The sequence below is a fragment of the Crotalus tigris genome, unplaced genomic scaffold (assembly GCF_016545835.1).
Source record: "Crotalus tigris isolate CLP2741 ecotype Arizona unplaced genomic scaffold, ASM1654583v1 scf7180000024309.744930, whole genome shotgun sequence".
Classification (NCBI taxonomy): Eukaryota; Metazoa; Chordata; class Lepidosauria; order Squamata; family Viperidae; genus Crotalus; species Crotalus tigris.
The window spans coordinates 40,219-68,098 of record NW_024100481.1 but is presented as its reverse complement, the minus strand read 5'-3'; the positions used below and the strand labels follow the sequence as shown (position 1 = coordinate 68,098).

The window sequence follows — 27,880 nt, the reverse complement described above, 5'->3', positions numbered from 1 at the left end:
GTGCCAAATTTCATAAAATCAGCCTTTGATTTGGAAAACAAACTTTTCATCTGTGAAATGCGTTAGGGCGGAAACAGGCGCCGTCGGACTCCGTTTGCCTTTTGCAGCAAGCAATATTTTTTAAAAAAACAATGAGCCTCTAGAGCAGGGGTTCTCAACCTTGGCCACTTTAAGACTTGTGGACTTCAACTCCCAGAATTCCTCAGCCAGCTTTGCTGGCTGAGGAATTCTGGGAGTTGAAGTCCACAAGTCTTAAAGTGGCCAAGGTTGAGAACCCCTGCTCTAGAGGCCGATACACTTCCAAATGTGTGTGTGTGGTTTTTTTTTTATTATTTTTATTTGAAAAAAAAAGAGAGAGAAAATAATTATGATTTTTTTTTTCCTTTCTGACTCCAGACGTTTTCAAGTATTACCCTTGTCTTTTGATTGCTCTCTGGTGGGAAAAGGACCCCCCCCACCCTGGTCCTTCCTCCCTGTTGCTCACCCACCCCCACCCCCCGGCCTGCAGCACCCTCGCTTTTCCCAGGAAGCTTCAGGGCAGGGTTGAGGAAGGGTCTCTGAGCACAGAGCGATGGTCTCTGGGGTTGAACGCAGAGAAAAGCCCCTTGTTGCTTGGAGGAGGCTGTGATCCCACTCGAGATCACTGTCCTGGGGGGCTCGGAGGGGGCTCGGAGGGCAGAAAACTCAGGTCCGCCCTGATTCCTTGATCTTCTCCGGGTCCACCAGATCTTCTCGGCTGGTCCCAAGAGAGGACACGGACCCAAGGGGGTCTCTGACAAATCAAGGGGGCTCCGGAAGGGGCTGCCCTGCCCGAGCGAGGGTCCATATCACCCTCCCTGAGGTCAGTCGTGGCTGGCCTCGCTCAGCGGCATGTGCCGGATGGTGTGGAAGATCCAGTCCATCTTGGTGGTCCATCCGCCGTGGTGGGCCTCGTTCATCTGTTTGGTGAAGTACTCCAGGGCCTCCTGCTCTGTCTTGTCCAGCGCCAGAGTCTTGCGCAGGTAGGTCACGTCGTCGAAGGACTGCAGCTCCGGAAGCCCGCTGCCCAGCATCATGGAGAAGAGGTTGATGAGCAGGTTGGCGTGCTGGCGGATGGTCAGATAGGCCTTGTAGCACATCTCCTGGAACCTGCGAGAGGAGGAGGATGAAGAAGATGGGTTGGCTGGGGCAGGAAAGAAAAAAACCGGGGGGGGACACACCCCGAGATACACTGGGCCAAGGGTGGGGAACCTTGGCTCTTTTATGACTTGTGGGCTTCAACAATTCCCTGGGACTCATGCAGTCCTTTTGATAGGTAGACCCATTGTGGCCTCTCTTGTAATCCCTTCCTCTCCACTCTAGGAAGGAGGAGGAAAAGAAAGAGGCATGGCTGGCTGAGGAATTCTGGGAGTTCACAAGTCCACAAGTCATAAAGGAGGGCCATAGTTCCCCCATGCTGGCTCAGGAATTCTGGGAGCTGAAGTCCACCAGTCCTAAAAGAGCCAAGGTTGCCTACCCCTGCCCTGGAGGGAGGGGAATGGAAGGCCTGGGAGGGAGAGGACGCAGATGGATGGGGCTGCATTGCTCAGAGAGGATCTGGGGATGGGAACGAAGGAGGCCCGGGGGGGGGGAGGTATCGGTGGAGGGATGGCGACCTGCTTGGTGAGGACCCCCCCCCGTGCCCACCTCTCGAACTCTTTGGTCTTAGTGCACTCCTGCACCCCTTTGCTGATGACGATGAGGAAGTCCTGGGTCAGGACGAAGGGCACCCGCTCCCGTTTGTACCCAAATTTCTTTTTCTTGTGGTCCAGGAAGTGTCCGAAGTCAATGTGGAAGAGCTGGAGAGAGATAAGTAGATAGATAGATAGATAGATAGATAGATAGATAGATAGATAGATAGATAGATAGATAGATAGATAGATAGATAGATAGATAGATAGATAGGGTGGATAGATAGAATGGGTGGATGGATAGATAGATAGATATTTTATTTATTTTATTTTATTAAAATTTATAGACCGCCCCACTCCTGCAGGACTCCGGGCGGTTTACAATAAAAACACAACATAACTTGACAAACAAACAATACAGTAACATTCATCCAGGGGTCAGATTTTATAAACCCCAGGCCTGCCGGAAAAGCCAGGTCTTAAGTAGCTTACGGAAGACCAACAGGGTGGGAGCGGTCCTAATCTCCGGGGGGAACTGATTCCAAAGCGTGGGCGCCATCACAGAGAAGGCCCTCCTCCGCGGCCCCGCCAAATGGCACTGCTTGGCCGACGGGACCCGAAGGAGGCCCAGCCTGTGGGATCTAACCGGACGTAGGGAACAATGAGGTAGTAGGCGGTCTCGCAAATAGCTTGGCCCTGAGCTATATAGGGCTTTAAAGGTAATGACCAACACCTTGAATTGGACCCGGAGACCAATAGGCAACCAGTGCAGCTCACGGAGGATAGGTGTAACGTGGGTGTATCGAGGAACACCCACTATCACCCGCGTGGCTGCATTCTGGACCAACTGTAGTCTCCGAATACTTTTCAAGGATAGCCCCATGTAGAGATAGATAGATAGATAGGGGACAAAGAGGGGGCGCCTCGGCATCAGCTCCATGCCAGCAGGGCAGCCAAGGGGAAGCACCCACCTGCCCATCGTCCTTGACCATGATGTTGCTGTTGTGACGATCCCCAATGCCCAGGATGAAGGTGGCCACACAGTAGCCCGCACAGGAGCGGGTGAAGAGGTCAATGGCCGCGTCGTACCTGGAGGGGCAAGGAGAAAAACCAGCCCTGCAAAAAGGCCCCTGGAGAGTCTCCACCCTCCAGATCACGGAGGTGGCCTGAGGATGATGATGATGATAATAATAATAGAGTTGGAAGGGACCTTGGAGGTCATCTAGCCCAACCCCCTGCTCAGGCAGGAAACCCTACACCATTTCGGACAAATGGCTGTCCAGTCTCTTCTTAAAAACTTCCAGTGTTGGAGCATTCACCGCTTCTGGAGGCAAGGAGTTCCACTGGTTAATTGTTCTAACCGTCAAGAAATTTCTCCCTTTGGGATGCTTTTTTCCAAAACAAGAAAAACCTTGGCTTTTTTTGCTTAAAAACGTTTCGCCTCTCATGCAGGAAGCTTTTTCCCTTCCGAAGAACTGAGGTGACTGGAGGCTCTTAACAAGAGACCTGGACGGCCCTTTGTCTGCAACGGTCCAGGGTTCCCCTGCGTGAGCAGGGGGTTGGACTAGATGACCTCCGAGCCCCCTTCCAGCTCTATTCGGATGGATTGCACCGGGCCATCCTTCGAGCCAGCCTTGAAAGCTGCTTGCTGCCCACCCTCCCCCTGCCGAAGAGCCTTGTGGGCCCCTTGGCCCAGGGTCTGTGGGCCCCCTCCCCATCCCCGCCCCCACTGACCCTTCGCCCTTGTTCTTGTCCTTCAGCCAGTGATGGAGGGCGTTGCTGTTGAACTGGAGCGCCCCCTTCAGGCCCCCTTTGCACTGGATCTGCATGATGGTGTAGGAGCTCTTGACCACCTCGATCAGCCCCACACAGTCCCCGATGGAGAGGCAGCCGGAGGGCAGCATCCTGCAAGGAGGGAGGGGGCGGTCAGGCCCGGAGCCCACCCAGCCGACGGCCCCCAATGCCTGGAGCTGTAGGCCAGGGAGCAGGAGAAGGGGGGGAGGGTTTGATCCCAAATGGGGCGGGGGGGGGCTTCGCAGGGCAGGACCAGCTTTCTCCTGCAGCAAGCCCACGCCCCATTTCCTGTCTCTTCTTCCCGGCTTTTTAATTTTTTTTTTTTTTTACTTTTCAGGTTTGTCTTTGTTTTATTCGGGAGGTTAACATATCAAATCGAAAAGAAAAAAAAATGAACAGAGACTAAACTAAATGAGAACATTTAAAAAAAATGAATTAAAAACAAAGGACAAAAACTTATATTATTCCTCCCCCAACTGAACACTGACGCATCTATTGCAAGAAAAATGACTTTCACTGCCCCCGCCTGTTGCAAAGCAGGTCCAACATTTATAAGCGTCTATTCTATTCCATTCCATTCCATTCCATTCTATTCTAATTCTCTTCTCTTCTCTTCTTTATTCCTCTATCCTATTCTATTCTATATTCTATTCTATTCTATTCTATTCTATATTCCTATATTCTATTCTATTCTATTCTATATTCCTATATTCTATTCTATTCTATATTCCTATATTCCTATATTCTATTCTACTCTATTCTATATTACTATATTCTATTCTATTCTATTCTATTCTATTCTGTTCTGTTCTGTTCTGTTCTGTTCTATTCTATTCTATTCTATTCTATTCTAGATTCCTATATTCCTATATTCTATTCTACTCTATTCTATATTCCTATATTCCTATATTCTATTCTATTCTATATTCCTATATTCCTATATTCTATTCTATTCTATTCTATATTCCTATATTCTATTCTATTCTAGATTCCTATATTCCTATATTCTATTCTACTCTATTCTATATTCCTATATTCTATTCTATTCTATATTCCTATATTCCTATATTCTATTCTACTCTATTCTATATTCCTATATTCCTATATTCTATTCTATTCTATTCTTTATTCCTATATTCTATTCTATTCTATTCTATTCTATTCTATTCTATTCTATTCTATTCTATTCTATTCTATTCTATTCTATATTCCTATATTCTATTCTACTCTATTCTATATTCCTATATTCTATTCTATTCTATTCTATTCTATTCTATTCTATTCTATTCTATTCTATTCTATTCTATTCTATTCTATTCTATTCTTTATTCCTATATTCTATTCTATTCTATTCTATTCTATTCTATTCTATTCTATTCTATATTCCTATATTCTATTCTACTCTATTCTATATTCCTATATTCTATTCTATTCTATTCTATTCTATTCTATATTCCTATATTCCTATATTCTATTCTACTCTATTCTATATTCCTATATTCCTATATTCCTATATTCTATTCTACTCTATTCTTATTTCTATTCTATTCAGTGTCCAGCCAGCTCCCTGCCCAGCACCATCCAGTGTTACACTGGACTGTCCTGGAGAGGACCCAGCCCTCTGCAGGCAGCGCCCCTGTCTCCTCTGGTTTCTCCCAGGATTGGGCCAGGCCCTGGGCTCTCTAGAAGGGGGGCTGTCCACCCAACAAAGTGGTTAACGGCTGGCTGAGCCCCTGCCCTTTCCCCAAGGGTCTCCTTCCCTCCATCCCCCCCCCAGCGATCCTTCCTACCGGAGATCCAGTCCTTGGTTCTGCCACATGCTCTCCATGATCCGTATGATCTGCAAGGTCAGCATGTCCTGTCGGAGATCTGGAAGGGACCAAGCGAAGGGTGAGGGTCCCAGCACGGAGGGAGAGCAAGTGGCCCTCTGCGCAGTAGGGGATGAGGTCAGGCTGATGGGGAGGGGGGGAAGCCAGGGAGGCCAGGCCCCGAAAGAGGCTAGAGGGGCCTCCAGACCCACGGGGGGGGGGGTCAGATCCAGGCGGGACCCCCAACATTTCCATGTACCTTTTGAAGGATGCAAGAGAAGAAAGCCAGGTCGGTCTCCGGGGAGGGGCGCTGAACGGTGCCTCACCCCCCCCCAGAGACCCCAATCTAGCCCCTTGATACCATCAGAATAACATAAGGGGCCTTAGAGGTCATCTAGTCCAACCCCCTGCTCAAGCAGGAGACTCTAGAGCAGTGTTTCTCAACCTTGACCATTTTAAGGCATGTGGACTTCAACTCCCAGAATTCCACAGCCAGCAATGCTGGCTGTGGAATTCTGGGAGTTGAAATCCACATGCCTTAAAATGGTCAAGGTTGAGAAACACTGCTCTAGACCATTTCAATCAATCAATCAATCAATCAATCAATCAATCAGAACAGAGCTGGAAGGGACCTTGGAGGTCATCTAGTCCAACCTCCTGCTCAAGCAGGAGACTTTATACCATTTCAGACAAAGGGCCGTCCGGTCTCTTCCTAAAAATCTCCACCCGCAATTTCTGGTGGCAAGTCGTTCCACTGGTTAATTGTTCTCACCGTCAGGAAATTTTTACTTAATTCCAGTTGCTTCTCTCCTCTGTCAGTTTCCATCCGTTGCTTCTTGTCCTGCCTTCTGGTGCTTTGGAGAATAGGTGGACCCCCCCCCTTCTTCTTTGGAGGCAGCCCCTCAAAATTATCAGAAGACGGCTATCCTGTCCCTCCTCGTCATTAAACTGGACATGCCCAATTCCAGCAACCGTTCCTTGTATGTTTCAGCTTCCAGTCCCCTCATCCTCTTTGTTGCTCTTCTCTGCCCTCTTTCTAGAGCAGTGGTTCTCAACCTTTTTAATGCCGCGACCCCACAACCGGTCGTAAGTGGAGGACTGCTCAACCGGTCGTAAGTGGAGGACTACTCAACCGGTTGTAAGTCGAGGACTACTCAACTGGTGCAGCACCGTTTGCAGAATGGGACTTTTGGCGGGCTCAGCAGGGCAGAGACAGCCTGGACAATTCTTATTGGCTTTGGAAAGCCAATAGAAGTAGACTCTATTCAAGAGAGTCTTTTTTATTGGCTTTCCAAAGCCAATAGAATCAAAGGGAGGAGCACAGCTAAGGAAAAGGGGGGGGGGGAATGGCGGACTGCGTTGTTTGGCGACCCCCGTGAAATGGTCGTTCGACCCCAAATGGGGTCCCGACCCGCAGGTTGAGAACCGCTGTAATAGAGTGTCAACATCTTTTTGACATCGTGGTGAGCAAAACTGGACGCCGTATTCCAAGTGTGGCCTTACCAAGGCCTTGTAAAGCAGTAGTAACGCTTCATTCTGCCCCTTGAGAACTTCCCTGCCCCCCCCCCGCCTGCCCTCCACTCACCGTCTCCGTTCTTAAAGATGATCTCGTGGTTTGTAAAGAGCAGTTCGGACATGATGTCCGGGTTCTCCCAGTTGAGCCACAAGGGACGCTTGGCCGAGGACATGATCCGGCACTCGTCCAGCCTGCAGGAGAGGCAAGGCCCAGGTTGGGGGCCAGCTAGAAGACCCCTCCCCATCACGGCCTCCCCCCCCCAAGGAGCCCTGCCTGGGCTCTCACCGGAGGTTGCCCAGCTGGTGGACGGGGTTGAGCGGGCAGATGAAGCCTTGCAGGGCCTCCATGTAGTCCGGCCGCCTCATCTGCTCCACCAGGAACTTCATCTGCATCTGAACAAAACAGAATAACAGAGCTGGAAGGGACCTCGGAGGTCATCTAGCCCAACCCCCTGCTCAGGCAGGATAATCTCTCTCATTTCAGAGAAAGGGCTGTCCAGTCTCTTCTTAAAAACTTCCTAGTGTTGGAGGAGGGAGGTTTTCCTTGCCCCCTAGAAGGGGGGGTGGAGGACAGGAGCCCCTCTGAGTCACCAGCCGGGCACTGCAAACCACCCCATCTCCTTCTTGCCCTCCAAGACAATCCCCCCACCCACCCACTGGGTTCCCCCTCCCCACCCCCAGAAGGCACCTTCTGCGTCTCGTCCTTCTTCTCTTGCTTCAGGATGTCGGTCAGGTTGATCAGCTTCTCCATGGCCTCCACCTGCCGGTTCAGGTGCTTCAGGTACATCCCGCAGCCCCGGCAGAAGGCCTCCAGCATCAGCCCGAAGCGCTGGGAGATCGGCTTGCTGTGCATTTCCGATCTGGGGAGGGGGAGACAACCGTGGCGATCTGGGCTTTCCTTCAGGGTCTTTCGACAGAGACCGGTTTAAATCAGGGGTCTTCAAAGTTGGCAACATTTAAGATTGGTGGACTTCAACTCCCAGAATTCCCCAGCCAGCATACTCGTTGTGGCCCTGCTTACTCTCCTATAATCCCTTCCTCTCCAATCTCTCCGCTTTAAGGGATAGGTGAGGACATGATATAGTGCAGGGGTCTCCAACTTTGGCAACTGTAAGATTGGTGGACTTCAACTCTCACAATTGCCCAGCCAGCATACTCCTTGTGGCCCTGCTTACTCTCTTGTAATCCCTTCCTCTCCAATCTCTTCGCTTTAAGGGATAGGTGAAAAAAAAAACAGGCATGGCTGGCTGGGGAATTCTGGGAGTTGAAGTCCACCAGTCTTAAAAGTTGCCAAGTTTGAAGACCCTGATTTAAATTAACAAGAGGCCAGTTCTTGCTTCACCCCTTATTCTGACCTGCCAACGACAGGGCTGCAATTACAGGTGAGTCCTCGGCTTACGACCACGATGGAACTCAACGTTTCTGGTGCTAAGTGAGACCGTTGTTGAGATTGTTATAAGTCGAAGACAGCCTGCATTCCGAACTACCAATTATTGGAAAGAATGAATTGAACTGGGGCTGAATTTATTTGGGACGCTGTTTTGCTCCTTTTAAAAGAGTTCTAAAAAAAAAAAAAGTCTTACTGTGGGAAATCCAGCTTAAAAACTGTAAAAGATCAATAAGCGAAGCCAGGACCGGCTACGGCTCACCCTGTCAATCTTCTGCAAGCCGGTGTCCCCAGTCCCTCCATCCAGCCCAGCTATGTCCCCCCCCCAGACTCACTTTAGATGCCAGAAATAAAAATGGCCGATCCGCTGGTTGGTGAGGGCCTTCATGGTGAGGAAGCGGGCCAGGGGATTGTCCAGGTACTGTTCGTATTTGAGGACCTGGGAGGAAACAACGGACAAGTCAGAGACGGGCCTTTCAGAGGGAGGGGGCAGACCTGGCACCGGGGGGGGGGAGGACCAAGGAAAGGAAGAGATCCTGTTTATGGTAAAGGGACTCCTGCCTGAGCAGGGGGTAGGTCTAGATGATCTCCAAGGTCCCTTCCAACTGTCATTCTGTTTTTGAGAAGAGATTGGACCCTGAAAAAATAAAGGATCTCCTGCCTGAGCAGGGGGTTGGACTAGATGACCTCCAAGGTCCCTTCCAACTCTTGTCATTCTGTTTTTGAGAAGAGATTGGAACCTGAAATAATACAGGGTCTCCTGCCTGAGCAGGGGGTTGGACTAGATGATCTCCAAGGCCCCTTCCACCTCTGTCATTCTGTTTTTGAGAAGAGACTGGAAGCTACTTTGTCTGAAATAACATAGGGTCTCCTGTCTGCGCACGGGGTGGGTCTAGATGACCTCCAAGGTCCCTTCCAGCTCTCTACTTCTGTTAATCCATTTTTGAGAAGAGATTGGAACCTGAAATAATACAGGGCCTCCTGCCTGAGCAGGGGGTGGGTCTAGATGACCTCCAAAGTCCCTTCCAACTCTTGTCATTCTGTTTTTGAGAAGAGATTGGAACCTGAAATAATACAGGGTCAACTGCCTGAGCAGGGAGCGTGTCTAGATGACCTCCAAGGTCATCTACCTGCACCAGCTGGATGAGGTACTGGGAGAGCTTGTCGTCGGTCAGTCCCTTGACCAGGCACTTCAGGGCGAACTCGCGGATGACTGGATCCGGGAAGTTGCAGTCCAGCAGCTCCATGGAGAGCTCCGGCTTGATCAGCGGCCATTCCCGCAGGAGGCAGTACATCTGGGGGGGGGGGAACAGGCGGGGGGGGGATAGAAAATGGTATAGTTCAGGGGTAGGCAACCTTGGCTCTTTTATGACTGGTGGGCTTCAACTCCCAGAATTCCTCAGCCAGCATGGGGGGAACTATGGCTCCCTTGATGATTCGTGGACTTCAACTCCCAGAATTCCTCAGCCAGCATGGGGGGAACTATGGCTCCCTTGATGACTCGTGGACTTCAACTCCCAGAATTCCTGAGCCAGACATGCCTGTTCTTTTTTCTCCTACTTCTCAGAGCGGACAGAGTGCAGAGGAAGGGATTACAAGAGAGTAAACAGGCTTCTGAGAGTTGAAGTCCACCAGTCATAAAAGAGCCACGGTTGCCTATCCCTGGTATAGTTCACGGCGGGGGTCTCCCGAGCCTGCCGGAAGGTTCCCGGTGCTGCCAACTCTAGAGCGTTCTCGACTCACGGCCACAATGGAGGTCAAAATTTCCGCCGCTAAGTGAGACATTGGCTAAGCGAGTTTTGCTCCAGTCTGCGATTTTTCTTGCTGCAGTTCTTAAGTGAATTGCAAATACTGAAAGCTTTTAAGAAAAGAGATTTGGACAGCCCTTGGTCTTAAACGGGATAAGGTTTCCTGCCTGAGCAGGGGGGATGGACTAGAAGACTTCCAAGGCCCCTTCCGGCTCTGTTATTCTGCAAGGGTTTCCTGCCTGAGCAGAGGGGTGGGCTAGAGGACCTCCAAAGTCCCTTTTTTCAGTGCCGTTGTAACTTTGAACGGTCACTAAACAAATTGTTGTGTGTCAAGGACGGCCTGTAAAATGTGAGACGGCTGCTTTAAAGGGCCTGGACCTCACAGTGCCCAATCAAGGAGGCCCAGAGGAGCAATTTGGGGAGGGGGCATCTGCCTGCCAGGAGCCAAACCATCAGTGGCTGCTCTCTCCCCTCCCCCCTGCAAATTTCCCATGGGCCCCGGCTGGAGCGCGAAGGATGCTGGTCTCCGCTCACCTGGGCCACCTCGTCTCGCGAATTCCACTTGACGGACAGCAGCAATTTGGGCAGGGTCTCGGGGATGTTGAGGCAGTAGTGCCTGGAAGGAGAGGGGGGCCGTGGAAGGCAAGGCCGGGCCGAGGGGGGCAGCCACCGCAGCTGTCCAGCCCATCTTGGCTGTCCGGCCCAACCACCCACCCACCCATCCACCCACTCACCGGTGGCGCCAAAGGAAGTCCTTCTCCTGCTCCGTGATCTCTGACAGGGGGTCCCGGTTGCAGACGTTGCGCAGCTGCTCCAGTTCGCTCTCATCCAATGAGCTGTCGCGGGCCAGGCGGTTGCTCTGGAAGAGGGTGTGTGTGTGTGGGGGGAAGAGATGTCATCCCCCTCCCCTCTATGGATCACAGCAAGACAGAAGCAGCTAGAACACCCTTTGCCAACTGTGGCAATTTTCAGGTGGGTGGACGTCAACTCCCAGAATTCCTCAGACAGCCATGGCTGTTTTTTTCTCTCCTGTCCCTTAAAGCGGTGAGAGTGGAGAGGAAGGGATTATAAGAGAGTAAGCAGGGCCACAATGAGTATGCTGGCTGGGGAATTCTGGGAGTTGAAGCCCACCGGTCTTAAAGTTGCACGGCTGGCTGGGGAATCCTGGGAGTTGAAGTCCACCAATCTTATAGTTGCATGGCTGGCGGGGGCATTCTGGAAGTTGAAGTCCACCCACCTGAAAATTGCCACGGTTAGGATTCTCTGACCTAGAACCATTGTATCCCCCTCCCCACCGGGCTACAGGTAGTTGTCAGCTTACCACAACTGAGCCTAGAATTTCTGTCGCTAAGCGAGACCGTTGCTAAGTGAGTTTTGCCCCATTTTACGACCTTTTTAAGTGAACCTCAGCCCTTGTCAAGTCAGGAGCCCGGCTGTTAAGTCAATCGGGCTTCCCCGCTGACTTTGCTTGTCAGAAGAGCATCCAGTGTCCCCAGGGCACTGCGACCGTCACAAATACGAGTCGGTTGCTAAAGCATCCAAATTCTGATCATGGGACCAGGGGGAATGCTGCAGTGGTCGTAAGTCTGAAAAACGCTCGCTTTTTTTCACTACCGTTGGAACTTTGGTTGCTAAATGAACTGTCGTAAGTCTGAGACTCCTTGTATAAGATTGCCCACCCTACAGGGTGATAGACGTATCTGGCTTTCCCGTAGAATCTAGGCCAGAGAGGAACTTGGTGGGAGGGTCTCCTTGTCCGGCCCCCTGTCCAGGGGACCCTCAGCCAGAGCTGCCCTCCTACGGTCTGGCACGCTGGGCAGAGCCCGTGGCCCCCTTACCAAGCCCACCATACAGTAGTTGAGGCCCAGCTCCCGCGACATGGCCCAGTTGGCGTGTTCCTCGATTTCGGTAGCGTCGGCAAATTTCACCGGGTGGCTGTACCAGGTGAATTCCAGTTCCAGGCACGGGGTCTCCTGTAGCAGCAAAAAAGAGGTCAACTCCCCCTCTCCAAAAAGCCGGGTATCCCTTTCCCCTCCCACCCACCCCTGACGTGGAGGATCCCACTTATCAACTGACTCCCGCGGAATTCAACCCCCTCGTGGGTGGTCTCACCTTGTTTGGATTGGAGCCCCCGACTCCGATGGGATTCAGCAAGTCCTCCAGGCCGTGGGGGACCGGCCACAGGTTGAGGGCCATCTTGCCAGCCACCAGGGTGTCCTTGTAGTCAAACAGGTTGATGTTGCCCCAAGCCAGGGGGCAGTGCTCCTACGGAGGGAAAGGGGGGGACGGGGTCAGGGAACGTCGGCCACCGTTCCTCAAGCTGACGCTGAGCATCGCTGAACCTGCAGCAGAGAGGCCTTTCTTGAAGGAGGGGGCTGGGGCAGGGGAGGACGTGGAATAGGCCAGGGGTCTCCAACTGTGGCAACTTTAAGACTGGTGGACTTCAACTCCCAGAATTCTCCAGCCAGCATACTCATTGTGGCCCTGCTTACTCTCTTATAATCCCTTCATCTCCAATCTCTCCGCTTTAAGGGATAGGTGAAAAAAAAAAAACAGCCATGGCTGGCTGAGGAATTCTGGGAGTTGAAGTCCTCCAGTCTTAAATTGGCCAAGGATGGAGACCCCTGGAATAGTGAGCATACTCATTGTGGCCCTGCCTACTCTCTTATAATCCCTTCGTCTCCAATCTCTCCGCTTTAAGGGATAGGAGAAGAAAAACAGGCATGGCTGGCTGAGGAATTCTGGGAGTTGAAGTCCACCAGTCTTAAAGTGGCCAAGGATGGAGACTGCTGGAATAGGGAACCCACAGTGAGGCGGGGAGCACTGCCACCCACCCTCACCCAGGGGTTTTCAGCACAATATGCCGAAGATGGCAGTATTATGATAAACTGTTTTTTATCTGAATTATTTCAACTATCAAAAGCAGGCAAGTACACAAAAGTAGTCCTTGATTTTACAACCCTTCATTCAGTGACCGTTTTTAAGTTACAACGTCACTGAAAAGTGACTTACGACCATTTGTCACCCTTAACAACCGTTGCAGCATCCCTGTGATCATGTAATCAAAATCCAGACACTTGGCAACGGACTCGTCTTTATGACGGTCGTGGGGTCCCTTTTGCGACCTTCCGACGAGCAAAGTCAAGGGGGAACCAGGCTCACTTAACAACTGTGTGACAAGCTTAACGATTGCAGTGATTCACTTAGCAACAGCAATCATAAAATGGGGCAAAATTCACTTCACCACTGTCTCACTTAGCCACAGAAATTTTGGGCTCTGTCGTGGCCGTACGTGGAGCCGTACTTCACTGAAGTTCCGGTCCAACGATGGGGCTGCCCCCCCAACACTCACCTCCTTGGCCCCCTTCCGGCCCTTGACGGAGCAGATGGACACGCAAAGGCGTGCCGCACGCGGCAGGTCGGTCAGGTAGATGTCGTACGAAAGCCACTCGTTCCACCTGGGAGCAAAACGGCGGCGCTGGAATCAGCCAGGCAGCCAGACGTCCCCCCTGCTTGGGTTCCCGGTTGTTTTCCGTCCCGTCCTTAAGGAGACACCGCCTCCGCCCCCCGTCCCCCAGGCTGGCCGTGCCAAGGAGCTTCCTGCCCTTGCCGGGGCCTTGGGCACTGCTGCTCAGGCCGGGCACAGCGACCTCTCCCTTCTCCCACCCTTACCGAGGGTTCGAGCACGGCACGCGCTGAGTGTTGACGTTATCGCAAAGCGGTTCGCCACCGTGGAAAATTCCCGTCCGGACATAGATCTAGGACAAAGGGAGAGCGGAATGAAAAGCTTCGCCTGCTTGAAATCCGCTCCAGGGAGCCCTCGACTTACGACCGTTCGTTTAGTGACCGTCCGAAGTTACGACAGCCCTGAAAAAAGCAACTCCGGACCCTTTTTCACTTTTACGGCTGTTGCAGCCTTCCCACGCGATCCAATTCAGACACTTGGCAACTGACTCTTATTTACGACGGTTGCAAAGTCCTGGGTGATCAGCTTTTGTGGCCTGCTGATGGGCAAAGTCCATGGGAAAGCCGGATTTACTTAACAACCACGTTACTTGCTTAACAGCCGCAACGATTCCCTTAACGACTGTGGCAAGAAAGGTGTCAAACGGGGCAAAACCCGCTTAAAAAGTGTCTTGCTTAGCAAAAGACATTTTTGGGCTCAATGGTGGTCGTAAGTTGAGGTCTCCCTGTAGTTACTTCCTCTCCCAGTGGTTGAGGATGATGGGCGGTGACGCCTAACATTGGTAGCAAACAATGGAAGACTGAGGAGGGTATGCAAGCCGGCACATCCTTCTGTAATCGTGAGCAGCTGATGGCTACTAGAGGGAGCTTTGCTCTGCTCCGGTGGGTCCCCCATTCTGGCATTCCCAATGCCTCAATCTCTTTCCCCGGAGTTTTTCAGGGACCCACATCTAATTGACTGGGATCATGTGGGATGAAATGCAGAGGCCGTCACTTCAGCCAATAAGAAGCTGCTGCTGTCGGGTCAACACAATCGACCTTATATGAAAAGATGGAAACTGACCGGGCTGCTGAGCCAGATCAAGGAACCCCCCCCCCCGCAATAATTTCAGGTGGCAGCGTGGACCTAAACTCGCCCACCTTATCTATGTCCCTGATGTTCACGTTCACGTAGGTGGCGCACAGGATCTTGATGCGCAGGAGGCTGTTGATGGACCAGAGGGACTTGGTGGGCACGTCTCCGTTCACGTGCGAGGAGGTGGCTGACCGGCGCGCGTACGAGGGCAGCACGAAGACGTTGGCCGGCAGTTGGCTGTAGAGGCTCTCCTTGCTCATCAGCATCAGGTGGGGCAGGCGGCCGATGGCGATGCAGTTCCTCATGTACTGCAGGAAGAACGAAACACCGAGGTAGCGCAGCAGTTAAGAGTGCAGTACTGCAGGCCACTTTAGCTGACCGTGTTCAGCAGGTCAGCAGTTCAAATCTCACCGGCTCAAGGTTGACTCAGCCTTCCATCCTTCCGGGGTAGGTAAAATGAGGACCCAGATTGTTGGGGGCAATGTAAATATATATATACACTGCTTACTGGTGTACACCGCTTAGAGAGTGCTTGCACTTAAAGCGGTATATAAGTCTCATAAATAAAATAAATAAACACTGAAGGTCAGGAGGAGGAGAGACCAGGCAGCGTCAAGAGCAGACAACAGCTTCAGCAGAGATTCGGGCCCGATTCGTTTATTTGTTCTTTTGGCTACTTCTGACCAAATCAAACCCCCAAATTCTAATCTCAGGAGGGCCTCTTCCTGGCCACCCCTGCTCTGCACGTCGGAAGAGGGCCACACCAGAGAGGACAAGGAAGAAGAGACAGCTCTTCAGCTGTGCTCACCCCGTTGTCTTCTGCGGCCAACCCCACCCCACAGAAGGGGGTGCAACTCTTGAGGGGGACGATCACGGAGTCTTTTTTCCCCGGCTGTGGATTCTGCAGCACCCAAAGCTTCCGGGTCCTTCTGAAAGGGATCCCTGCATATCTGGGGCCTCTGGATTCAAAGGACGGGCCTTTGATGGGAGCAAGGGGGTCCGCCAGGCCGGCAAGGCAAGGCACGTCACGGGTCCCATGGACTAGGAATCATCGTCTGGTGGGACCGTGAAAAAGGGCCTTCTTGGTGACAGTCCCTCTCTGTGGAACATCACGGTACGGTAGGCCTCCATCCTGCTTCTTTTCCAAAGGCCCTCTAAAAATTTTGTTTGGTCAATGGGACTGAAGTTGCCTATATGTGAGTTGGGTGGCCCTATAAATTTCATAGATGGATGGATGGATGGATGGATGGATGGATGGATGGATAGATAGATAGATAGATAGATAGATAGATAGATAGATAGATAAGAATTTTTTCCTCTGAGCGGCGAATGTCTCAAGGCTTCCCTTGGACCCTTCTATCTTCTATCTAGGAGGCTGGCCCTCCTCTTCTTTCTTCTCCTCTTCCTCTTTCTCCTCCTGCCCCTCCAGTGCATATTAGAATTACTACTTAAAGCAGGACTCTCCAAACACTTTAAAACTCCCCTGGGACTAATGCCTTCCTTTTGATGGGTACACCAATGGTGGCCTGTTTACTCTCTTGTGATCCCTTCCTCTGCAATATCTCCACTCTCTGTTCTGCTCTAGGAAGGAGGAGGGAAAAAAACGGCTGGCTGAGGAATTCTGGGAGTTGAAGTCCACAAGCCTTAAAGTGGCCAGGTTTGGAGACCCCTGACTTCAAGGCTTAGAAAAAATATAGGTATAAAAAAGGCACACTCCCTCGACACAACCACAGGGACCCCACCAATACTCTTGCCCCTAGCTTGGGAAAAAAAAATACAGCAAAGTTTTCAAAGTCCTCCAGACTAGGGGTCCCCATCCCCCCCAGTATGTGGACCGGTACCGGCCTGCGGCATGTCAGCAACCGCTCTGCACAAAAAAAACATGCACTTTCCAGTCCGTTGGAAAACCTCTCTCTATGGAACCGGTGATCCCTGGTGCCCAAAAGGTTGGGGACTTCTGCTCCAGAACACCAGCAGGATGGGAGCTGAAGGACTTCAGGGGTGTGTTTGTGTGTGTGTGTGATTTTGTGTGTGCCGTTCCAGAGGGAGAAGACCCGCTTCCTGGTTCCCGAGAGATGGTTCCTGTTGGATCGACTGGACCTCGACGTCAACAGGAGCCCCCCCCCGCAAGTGCTGAGAAAGGCCGTCTGCAGCATCAGAAGGGGGGGAGCTCACCTTGTACTGGCTGAGGGGGTACTTCTCCAGCAAATACTCATCGCAGCCGCAGACTTTGAGCAAGTATTTGCCCTGGTACTCCTGCACGCAAAGGCGCAGCTGTTCGGGTGAGAGGTGCATGCTGCGGGTCTTCTTCCGGATGGCCTCGGCGATCACCTGCTCGGGCAGCGCGTCGTGGGGCGTCTTGAGGGTGTATTTCTGTTTGTCGTTGTTTGGGGACACAATAACCCAAATGGTCACTATGATCCGACCTTCAGGGAGGGGGGGGGGAAAAGCAGGACAAGCAATGGTCACTTGGGTGCGTCCGCGGGAGGCCAAGCGCGGGAGAAAATAAAATCAAGGGGAGGGGAACTGGGACCCGTATGCGGTTGTGCGGCAGTCACAGCTCCGGGATTGTTGACATTGTAAGCTGCGCCAGAGTTATCCCGTGGTAAGAGGGGCAGCCAATAAATTTTTACAAATTGATTAATTAACTAATAAACCTGGGAAGAGCACAACTGACATGAGTTTTCTCTTTTTGCAGGAATCGTCCTATTCTCAGAAGCATTTAAGGAAAAAAATGGGAAAATCTTCTTAGACCTGATTTAATTTTGTTTTATTTCTTGACTTACAAACACTTTTATGTGCCTGTGATCTAGCCCTCTCTTAAGCCCTGATCAGTCAGCACAACAGATCAGGGGTCTCCAAACTTGGCCCCCCTTTAAGACTTGTGGACTTCGACTCCCAGAATTCCTTAACCAGCCATGCCTGGTTTTTTTTTCTCTCCTACTTCCTAGAGCGGAGAGATTGCAGAGGAAGGGATTACAAGAGAGTAAACAGGCCACAATGGGTATACTTGTCAAAAAGAATGCATTAGTCCCAGGGAATTCTGGGAGTTGAAGTCCACAAGTCTTAAACCGGACAATTCTGGAGATCCTTGCAATAAATCACAATTCTAATTCTGACTCCCCCCCAATAAATACAAGGCAGCTTCAGCCCACAAGGAGAGTTTGTGGAGAGTTATCTTATTCAGACAGCCAAATCACTCCATCTACAGGTATTCCCCGAGTTATGACCGCAATGGAGCTGGCCCATCGTGGTCAAAATTCGTGACAGACATCAAACAGGCCCGTCACATGACCAGCTGGACTTTTTCGAGCTTTTTAGCTACACACCTCAAGCAAGTCTACAGTTGTCAAGTGAACGGCATGGATCTTAAGTGAGCCCACGGCAAAATCGTCGTAAAACACAGTTATGTGACTGTGGGACGCTGCAAACAACCAACTGGGGTCCAGTTGTGACTCCCCCAAATGTGGTCACGTGACTGCAGGAAGGCAAGCATCAGAAGTTTGAGTCCACGTTGTAAATACAGACTTGGCTAAATCTGCCGGGACTTTGAAGATTTGCTAAGCAATCGGCCTCAAGTTGACCTGGGGTTGCAAAGCTTTGGAGTCATCTTTATACAGGGAGTCCTCTACTTACGACCCCAAAATTTCTGTCGCTAAGTGAGACATTTGTTTTGCCCCGTTTGTTGCCACAGTTAAGTGAACCCCTGCAGGAGTTCAGTGACTCACTGAAGCGAAGCTGGCTTCCCCCGTCGACGTTGCTTGTCAGACGGTCGCAAAAGGGGATCGTATGACCGCTGGGACGCTGCAACCGTCATAAATATGAGTCAAGGGTCTGAATTTGGATCACGTGACCCTGGGTTAATGCCGCAATGGTCACAAGTGTGAAACATGATCCAGGTCACTTTTTTTTCAATGCCGCCGTAAATTCAAACGGTCACGAAAGGAACAGTCATAAGTTGAGGACTGCCTGTAGATCTTTGCAAGCTTTGAGAAGCCATGGACCCCTTTGGGGCACTCCTCCCGTCAGATGTCCGGGGACCGTCTGCAGGTGATTTACACCTGGGAGAGGCAGCACTGAGCATGGCCAGAACCACATGCAGTTTATCGGGAATAAACGGCGCCTTGGAAATAAACGGGAAACTGAGGCAGCTTTGCTTCTTCCCCAACTGGCCGCCTCCCCCGCCCCAGCTCACCTTTGTCCAACTTGCTGTACAGGTGTTTGGGCAGGTCAGGGCTGGATTCCACGTTGGGGGGGTAGACGTACAAGGCCTGGCTTTGGGGTCCCGTTGACCCTCTCGTCTCCACCGCTTCACGGCAGATGGAGAGGATGTTGCGCCGAAATTCCTGCACCTCGGGGTCTTTCACCAGCTCAAATTCGCAGATGGGCATCCCGATGGCAAACCCTTCGGAGCGAAGGTTTTGGATTAATTTGTTTATCAAAAGTATGTATCCGTTCTCGGGGTTTTTTTAACGCTGTTCAGGAGATTGCAATACCAAATGCAAAAGAGAAAAAAAAAATGAAGCGCAGACAAAACGAAGAGAAGGACAAGGGGGGACATGATAGCAGTATTCCAATATCTCAGGGGTTGCCCCAAAGAAGAGGGAGTCAAACTATCCTCCAAAGCACCTGAAGGCAGGACAAGAAGCAACGGATGGAAACTAATCAAGGAGAGAAGCAACCTGGAACTACGGAGGAATTTCCTGACAGTGAGAACAATTAACCAGTGGAACCACCTGCCTCCAGAAGCAGTAAATGCTCCAACACTGGAAGTTTTTAAGAAGAGATTGGACAGCCATTTGTCCGAAATGGTGTAGGGTTTCCTGCCTGAGCAGGGGGTTGGACTAGATGTCCTCCAAGGTCCCTTCCAACTTTACTACTATTATTAAAAGAAAACCGGATAAGGATATTAAAAAATAAATAAATGGGCATTAAAAATGTGAATTCACTTTTTTTAAAATATTCTAGTCTAGTTTTGTTTTCCCTATTTCATGTTTTTTTTTTCTTTTGTATTTTGTATTTTAATATTTTGAATGAAATAAGAAAAAAATGGAGGGACAAAAAATATATTTATTGGATGCCTGTCTCACCTCAAAGTAACTCTGGGCAGCCTACAATATTAAAAGGATAAAATTGTACAAAACCTATACAGATAGATATGAATAAAATAGTGTAAAAATATAAATGCTTAACCTTAATGTTCTCTGGGTTCTAACGGAATTGTTTTTAGAATAGAATAGAATATGGAAAGAATAGAATAAGAGATAGAATGGAATATGGAATGGAATGGAATGGAATGGAATGGAATGGAACGGAACAGAACAGAACAGAACAGAACAGAACAGAATAGAATAGAATAATGATAACAACAGAATAAAATTCTTATCATTATAGAATAGAATAGAATGATAAGAATCGAATAGAATAGAATCAAATAGAATAGAATAGAAAATAGAATAGAAAATAGAATAGAATAGAATAGAATAATGATAAGAATAGAATAGAATAATGATAAGAATAGAATAGAATAGAATAGAATAGAATAGAATAGAATAGAATAGAATAGAATAGAACCTGGAGGGGACCTTGGAGGTCTTCTAGTCCAGCCCCCCGCTCAAGCAGAAGAACCTACATCATCTCACACAGGTGATTGTCTAGTCTCTTCTTAAAAACCTCCAGTGATGGAGCACCCACAATTTCTGGTGGCAAGTTGTTCCACTGGTTAATTGTCAGGAAGTTTCTCCTTAATTCGAGGTTGCTTCTCTCTTTGGCCAGTTTCCAACCATTGTTTCTCGTCCTTCCCTCTGGTGCTTTGGAGAATAACGTGACCCCCTCCTCTTTGTGGCATCCCTCCCCCAAATACTGGGTTGATCTGGGCCCCGATTCATCAGAGACCGGGATCAATGGGGAATGCTGGGCCACGAATCGCCTGGCCTGGACTGACCGATCTCCCGGTTGAGAATCTTCTCCTCCCGGTTTCCCATGGGCTCCACCACCTTCAGGATGGGCTGGAAGAGGCGCAGGTCACAGAGACGACGAGACTCGTCAAAAAATTCCTCCCGTTCGGCTTCTTGGGTGACCCCCACAAAGATGTAGGACGATTCCTCCTGGTGGGGGGAGACAAAACCAAGGGGACAAGGAATTGGGGAGGGGTAAAGGAGCCCAAAGAAATGGACCCCCCTCTTTTCATACAGGTAAGTGCTTGACTTACAACAGTTTGCAAAGTTACAACGGGACAAAAAAAAAGAGAATTATGGCCGTTTTTCACACTTACGACCGTTGCATGTGAACAAAATACGTATGCTCAGCAACCGAGTCACATTTATGACGGTCACAGTGTCCCGGGGCCACACAATCCCCTTTTGCGACCTTCTGACAAGCAAAGTCAATGGGGGGGGAAGCCGGATTTGCTTAACGACCGAGTGACTCGCTTAACAGCTGCAGCGATTCACTTAACGGCTGTGGCGAGAAAGGTCGTAAAATGAGGCAACCCCCCCTTAACGACTGTCTCTCACACGGCCACTGAAATTTGGGCCTTCAATGTGAGCCCGTTGTCAATTGTCTGAATTTTGACCACAGGGATGGCTGCAACGGTCGTTAAGTGTGAAAAAATAGCCCTAGGTCACATTTTTCAGTGCTGTCGTAACTCTGAATTAATTGTTGTAAAGATTGTAAAGGTGTTACTTGTACACATTTGGAAGCCGGCAAGTTCTTCCCCAAACGGGGGGGGGGTGTTCCGATTCTCGGGCCCTTCTCTTTAGCGCCTCAACTACCCTTCAATAAATTGGTGCCCCCCCTTCGGTTTAAATAATAATAATAATAATAATAATAGTGGCTAACAACTGGGAAAACCTACCTAATAATGAAAAATCCAGCAAAAGGGGCAACACCAGGTAACTACAGGCCAATTACCTGCTTACCAACAACTTTCAAATTACTAACTGATGTGGTAGCTGATGCAGTACAACAGCATCTAGTTGAAAACAATCTCTTTCCACCTGAGCAGAAAGGAAACCGCCCCAATAGCAGAGGAACAAAAGATCAACTCCTAATAGACAAAATGATCTTGGAAAACTGCAAGAAAAGGAAGACCAACCTGAATGTGGCATGGATTGACTACAAAAAGGCATTTGACTCTCTGCCACATGACTGGATAATCAAGTGCCTCGAAATAACAGGAGTCAGTAGAAACATCAGAAAATTTGTGCAAAGATCGATGGCACAATGGAAGACACAGTTGCAGATCAATGGTGAGAAGCTGGGAGAGGTTAATATCAAGAGAGGAATATTTCAAGGAGATTCATTATCACCATTACTATTTGTCATTGCACTGTTTGCTCTGTCAACAATACTGAATAACTCAGGACATGGCTATCAAACATCAAAAACATCTGCCAGACTATCCCACCTCCTTTACATGGATGATCTGAAGCTGTATGGAAAAACATCATCTGAAATAGAATCACTGCTCAACACTGTCCGTATATATAGCCAAGATATTGTAATGGAGTTTGGCTTGGACAAATGTACCACACTTGCTATCAAACAAGGAAAAATAGTGAAAACTGAAGGAATCAAGATGCCCCACGAAAATAACATTAAGAGTCTGGATGAGGAAGAGTACTACAAATACTTGGGTATCCTTCAAGCTGACAACATCAAGCACACTGAAGTCAAGAAAAAGATTAGAGGTGAATACATCAAGAGAGTGAAGAAGATCTTAAAGTCCAAACTCAATGGAGGAAATACCATAAAGGCAATCAACACCTGGGCAATCCCAGTCATTAGGTACACAGCTGGAATAGTGGACTGGACTCAAGCAGAACTAAAAGCAATGGATAGGAAGACCAGAAAAATAATGACAATGAATCATGCCCTTCATCCACGCAGTGACATTGATAGACTTTATCTACCAAGGCAAATAGGTGGGCGTGGAATGCTACAAGTACATCAGATGGTTGAAGAAGAAAAAATGGCTTTGGAAGAATATCTGAAGAACAATGATGAAGATGCACTGAAATTAGTATATCAGGAAGGCTTACTGACTACTGGAGAGACCAAACTGGCCTACAAGAAAGACCAAATGAAGAACAGAATAGAGGCATGGGAAGACAAAGCACTACATGGCCAATACATGAAAAAAATAGCTGGGAAAGCAGATAATAATAAAACCTGGCAATAGCTAAGAGCAGGAAAATTGAAGAAAGAGACCGAGGGACTAATTCTGGCTGCACAAGACCAAGCCTTAAGGACAAATGCATACAAAGTCAAAATTGAGAAGACAGCAACAGACAGTAAGTGCCGCCTATGCAAAGAAGCTGAAGAAACAGTGGACCACTTGGTAAGCTGTTGCAAGAAGATTGCACAGACTGATTACAAGCAGCGGCATGACAAAGTAGCAACAATGGTGCATTGGAAGATCTGCAAAAAATATCATTTGCCTGTAAGCAAAAACTGGTGGGATCATAAAATAGAGAAAGTCATAGAAAATGATAAAATTAAACTGCTCTGGGACTTCAGAATTCAAACAGACAAGCACCTGCAACATAACACCCCAGACTTAACAATTGTCTATAAGAAAGACAAAAAAGTCTGGATAGTGGATGTGGCAGTGCCTGGAGACAGCAGAATAGACGAGAAAGAACTGGAGAAGATAACAAAATACAAAGACCAACAAATAGAAATAGAAAGACTGTGGCAAAAGCAAGCAAGGGTAGTACCAATAGTAATAGGCTCCTTGGGTGCAATCCCAAAACAACTGGAGCACCACTTCAACACCATTGGCATTGACAAATTTGCTATTAGTCAATTGCAAAAGGCGGCCTTATTAGGAACTGCTTCCATCCTGCGACGAGATCTGTAATACCATCAAACATCCACATCTGCCTATCCCAGGTCCTGGGTAAGGACTCAATAGGTAGACAAAATGCCAAATCCAGTCTGAACATCTGGCTGACTGTGCGATGATCGATAATAATAATAATAATAAAGTTGGAAGGGACCTTGGAGGTTATCTAGTCCAACCCCCTGCTAAGGCAGGAAACCCTACACCATTTCGGACAAACGGCTGTCCAGTCTCTTCTTAAAAACTTCCAGTGTTGGAGCATCCACCGCTTCTGGAGGCAGGTGGTTCCACTGGTTCATTGTTCTCACTGGCCAGGTGTGCCCCCTGCCCTCGGCTCACCTGCAGCAGGTGGAAGAGCGGATACTTCCTGGCCTCCTTGAATAGGTCCTGCTTGATGCCCCGGAGCGTGGCCTCCCGCAGGCATTCCAGGGTGACCATCATCCCGTTGGGCAGGCAGCAGTCCACCATGATCCGTGGGGGCATGAGGTGGAGCCCCCATAGCTCCCCGGAGGAGGGCCGGGGTGGCATGGCCACGAGCGGGAGGGAGGGCCTCGACACGTTGACGGAGTTGCGGCAGGGGAGGGTCAAAGCATCCCGGCTCACCTGGGGGGGGAAGACGGAGGGAGAGGAAGGTCTGGTTTGGGCAGCTGTGCTAAACCGTGGCTTATCTCCATCCTTGGTTGAGTAAATGAACTGGTCGGCGTGGTGGCCTAATGGCCGAGCCCGGATCTCACCCGCCCCGTTGTGACTTTCAGAGGGGATGAAGATCAAGAACCAGAGTTTTCTATCTCCCTCAACACCCAAAGGGGAGGGTGGTGGTGGTGGTGGAGGAGGAAGAGGAGGAGGAAGAACAAGACTATGGGGTCCTTGGTGGTGTCTAAGCTGGGTTGTTCTCTTGCAGACGTTTCATGACCCAATTAGGTAATATCCTCAATTAGGGGGATCTTCCAGGAGGAGAAAGGGGGAGGGGGAGGAGGAGGGGGATAAGGGTGAACCCCACAGTGTGCCCGGAGCCAATCCAGCCCCAGCCCCCCCTGCTCCGGTTACCTACCGCAGAGGAGGGCGGGAGAGGACGATGGGCCGTGCGGATGCGCCAGAAAGCAACCCTTCTCCGAAGGGGCCGGCCAGACCCCCCTTGCCGGCCAGCCTGGTCTCAGGAGCCCACAACAGTTGTCATCTTTGTGACTGCACTCCTACAAAGCCAGCATCAGTTGCTAGGGAGACACGGAAGAGGCCAAGATTAAAGGAAATAAATACACAGAAATTTAAAAATCAAGATAAAAAAGAACCTAGAAATAGGTGGCTTTTGTGACGCCAGGCCACCCATAAGCTCCTGGCTGATTGTTTCAGAGATTGCAAGCCGTCCTCCACTTACGACGACAACTGAGCCCAAACCGTTGTTCAGGGAGCTTTGTCCCATTTTACCCCTTTCCTTGCCACCATCGTAAAGTGAATCGCCCGCAGTTGTTAAATTAGTGACACGGTCGTTAAGTGGATCCGGCTTCCCCCACTGACTTTGTTCGTCAGAAGGCTGCAAAAGGGGATCACGTAGCCCCCCCCCGGGACGCTGCGACCGTCGTAAATACGAGTCAGTTGCCAAGCTAATGAATTTTGATCAGGTGGCCCTGGGGAAGCTACGGTCCTAAATTGCTTTTTTTCAGTGCCGTTTTAGCTTCGGTCACTAAACGAGCGGTCGTAAGTGGAAGACCACCTGCCTTGCCTTACTGGATCCTTCCAGCGTTCTTAAAAATCCAGGGGGACTTTTGGAGATGCTTGGCTGCCTCCAAAGGGCAGCCCAGGGAAGCCCCAGGAAGCGGCCACAGCCAGCCCTTGAGTGACCCTTGGTTATGATGTCATAAAATGCTCTACGGTCATTTCCACGACACCAAAGGATTCCCCCCCCCCCCAAAAATCTGCCCAATTTCAGTTCCAGGATGCAGGTATCCCCTTTTGGCTGAGAAAGGGGTCCGACTGGCTGCCGTGGGCTGAATTTGAGGAAAGGGTGCCAAAGGCTTCTGTCCCGTTGGGCCGCAGGGGGTTGGACTAGATGACCTCCAAGGTCCCTTCCAACTCTTGTGACTCCATTAAGGGTGCTCTAACCCTGGAGGTTTTCAAGAAGAGACTGGACAGTCATTTGTCCGGAACGGTCTCTGGGGGGGTCTCCTGCTTGAGCAGGGGGCTGGACTAGAGGACCTCCGAGGTCCCTCCCACCTGTTAAAAGGTTGACTCGGTTTTAGGCTGGAACGTTCTAGTTTTTCTTCAGGATCTTTTGAACTGAAGGGGACGAAGGATTGTTCCTCTGTTACCTTCTTCCTGCCGCAGACACACACACTCACACAAACACACACACACACACACACACCCCGGGAGGTGAGCCTGACCAAGAGGGATGCTCAGACGTTCAGTGGCCCTCCGGAAGCAGCGCGTTCAGACATGGGGGTCAGGGATGGGGAGGGGGCTTTCCTGGGCTTATGGGAGGCAACCCGCAGGAAACGGGAAGAGGGGCTGAAAGAGGCGTTGGGGCGGAAGGCGGGCGGGGGGCTTCGGCCCTGCTATCAAGCGGGGCGCCATCTTGACTTTTTTGACCCCGCTGGACCCGGGGCTCGAGGCCGACCCGGACCCCGGCAGAGCTCGGCCGCGACCGCCTCTCCCGAGCGGCCCCACCGAGCAAATCCCCGCCGTTCAAACGCTGAGCCGGATTCAACTTGGGGGGGGGGCTGCCGAGATCCGGGCCTGAAGGCTTCGCACGGCCGGTTCACGCGGTCGGGAGGTGGGGGGGAGCTTTTCCTGGGGGTCCCTCCCCCGAGCGGAGAGGGGCAGCCGGGAGGGTCCCTCAGCCAGGCGGGCGCGTCTCCCCCGCGAGTCCCGGCCAGGCGCCGCCGCTTCCCGCGGCGGACCCTCCGTGGGAAAGCGCAGACACGCGACGGGGGGGGGGAAGATGCCCGGGAAGCCTCCGGCGCGGGACACGGGCGGGGGGGGCGTCCTCGGCTGACCCCCCCACCCACGCCCCCCGCAGCCCCCCTCCCGGCGAGCGCCCGGCCGCCCCGCTACTTACTCCGGGGAGGGGGCGGCGGCGGCTGCGTCACAGAACTGGGCTCCCCCGCCGGACCCCGCGCCCGCCGCCCGGCATCGCTGCTCGCCGGCCCGGGGAGGGGAGCGCGGCCAGGCCGCGGGGCCGGAGCGGCGGGGGACGGCCGGGGGTCCGGCGCGCCCAGGGGGGGCCGGTGCGGGAGGGGGCGATGCCCGTTGACAGCCCGACCCTCCGCTCGGCTCGGCTCCCGGCGGCGCTGCTGCTGCTGCTGCGGACAAAGACGGCGGCGGCGGCGCTCCGAGGCTCCCGGCTCTTCTCTCCTCCGCCTCGGCCGGGTCGCCTCCTCCCGCCGGGGCGGCGCTGCTGCGGCACCGGGTCCCCCCCCGCCCCTTTCCCGGCAGAGCCGCTTCTGCAGGCGCCCGAGCCGGCTCCGGGGGCGCCGCTCGCACGGCTGGCAGGCAGGGAAGGAGGAGGCGGAGGGAGGGCAGCCCCGCCCGGGATGGGGGGGGTCTCCCGGCAGGGAAGGGTCCCCTCCCTCTCCCGCAGAGGGCAGCCGGGCGGGGGTCCCGGTTGGAGGGGCTGTTGGAGAGCTCCCCCTCCCCCCAGCTCAGGCCCCGGGGCGGTGGGCTTCCAGCCAGGAGCCCCCCCAGACCGTCTTCAGCTGGCCGGCCCCCCCTTGAGGTAGCCCAGGTCCCTGTGCTGCGATGGGGCTGGGGGCTCCTTGGGGTGGCCCCACGGGTGGAGAGCTGGGGGAGCCCAGCTGGCTTGAGGGGTGCAGTGGTGGGGCTTGTTGGGGTGCAGAGCTGGTCTTGGGGAGGGGGCAAGTAGGATGGCTGCCCTCATGTCGCCCCCTCCCCCGAGAAGTGCCTTCTCTGGGACCCCCTCGGGGGGACGGTTTGGGGCACGGGAGGGAGGGGCCCGGCCGAAACTTCTCCTGCCCCCCCTCGGGCTGGAGATGAAGCCGGACGGTTGGTCCAACAGACCAGGGAAGAACCAGGGTTCGTGCCCCTCCCCAGGCAACGTACAGGGAGCCCTGCCTCTGGGGCCGCGGTCCTGGGGGGCTGGCCTCCTGCAGCCAGGAAGGGCCCAAGGGGAGGAGGGACAAGACCCTTCCCCACTGGCTTCCCCACAGCGGATAGTTTAGGAGGCAGTGGCCAGAGGGGGTCAGTTCTCCCACACACCACATCCCATAATTTAATTTCATTTTTAAGGCCAGTGTTTCCTTTATCTGCTTCTAAACCAGTGGTTCCCAACCTTGACCATTTTAAGGCATGTGGACTTCAACTCCCAGAATTCCACAGCCAGCAATGCTGGCTGTGGAATTCTGGGAGTTGAAGTCCACATGCCTTAAAATGGTCAAGGTTGAGAAACACTGTTCTAACCCAAAAAGGACTAAAAATCTTGAGTTTTCCCCTTGGGGGGACCGCTCTGGCCCACGACTCCCTTTCGCCCAGATACTTTTTAAAATCTTCTCTAGTTCTGCGGGCAGCCTGAAGGACTACAGGTCCCATCATTCCTATCCAGGGCAGGCAAGATCACCAGCATCTGGAGTTGCCCCGCTTC

At 51.5% G+C, this 27,880-nt stretch overlaps 1 protein-coding gene across 3 annotated transcripts; it reads right to left on the bottom strand.

Moving 5' to 3' along the window:
- Positions 1 to 503: 503 nt before the first annotated feature.
- LOC120299739 (phosphatidylinositol 4,5-bisphosphate 3-kinase catalytic subunit alpha isoform-like) lies at positions 504 to 26,957 on the bottom strand. 3 transcript variants are annotated; one of them, XM_039324866.1, is made up of 23 exons: positions 26,342 to 26,957; positions 24,338 to 24,500; positions 23,626 to 23,889; positions 20,386 to 20,548; positions 18,637 to 18,846; positions 16,617 to 16,867; positions 14,507 to 14,749; positions 13,574 to 13,659; positions 13,254 to 13,359; positions 12,014 to 12,166; positions 11,740 to 11,874; positions 10,636 to 10,760; positions 10,436 to 10,517; positions 9,284 to 9,448; positions 8,489 to 8,592; positions 7,455 to 7,626; positions 7,053 to 7,159; positions 6,837 to 6,958; positions 5,234 to 5,312; positions 3,384 to 3,554; positions 2,621 to 2,738; positions 1,666 to 1,817; positions 504 to 1,128 (listed from the first exon to the last, which is right to left on the bottom strand). In XM_039324866.1, exons 3-23 carry the CDS (start codon positions 23,812 to 23,814, stop codon positions 843 to 845), a joined length of 3,219 nt encoding a protein of 1,072 aa, XP_039180800.1. In that variant the 5' UTR covers positions 23,815 to 23,889; positions 24,338 to 24,500; positions 26,342 to 26,957; the 3' UTR covers positions 504 to 842. The 3 variants fall into 3 exon arrangements, with proteins under 3 accessions (XP_039180800.1, XP_039180802.1, XP_039180803.1); XM_039324868.1 differs by lacking the exon at positions 26,342 to 26,957 and adding an exon at positions 25,498 to 25,686; XM_039324869.1 differs by lacking the exons at positions 20,386 to 20,548; positions 23,626 to 23,889; positions 24,338 to 24,500; positions 26,342 to 26,957 and having other exon boundaries at positions 16,617 to 16,814; positions 18,637 to 18,770.
- Positions 26,958 to 27,880: the final 923 nt, after the last annotated feature.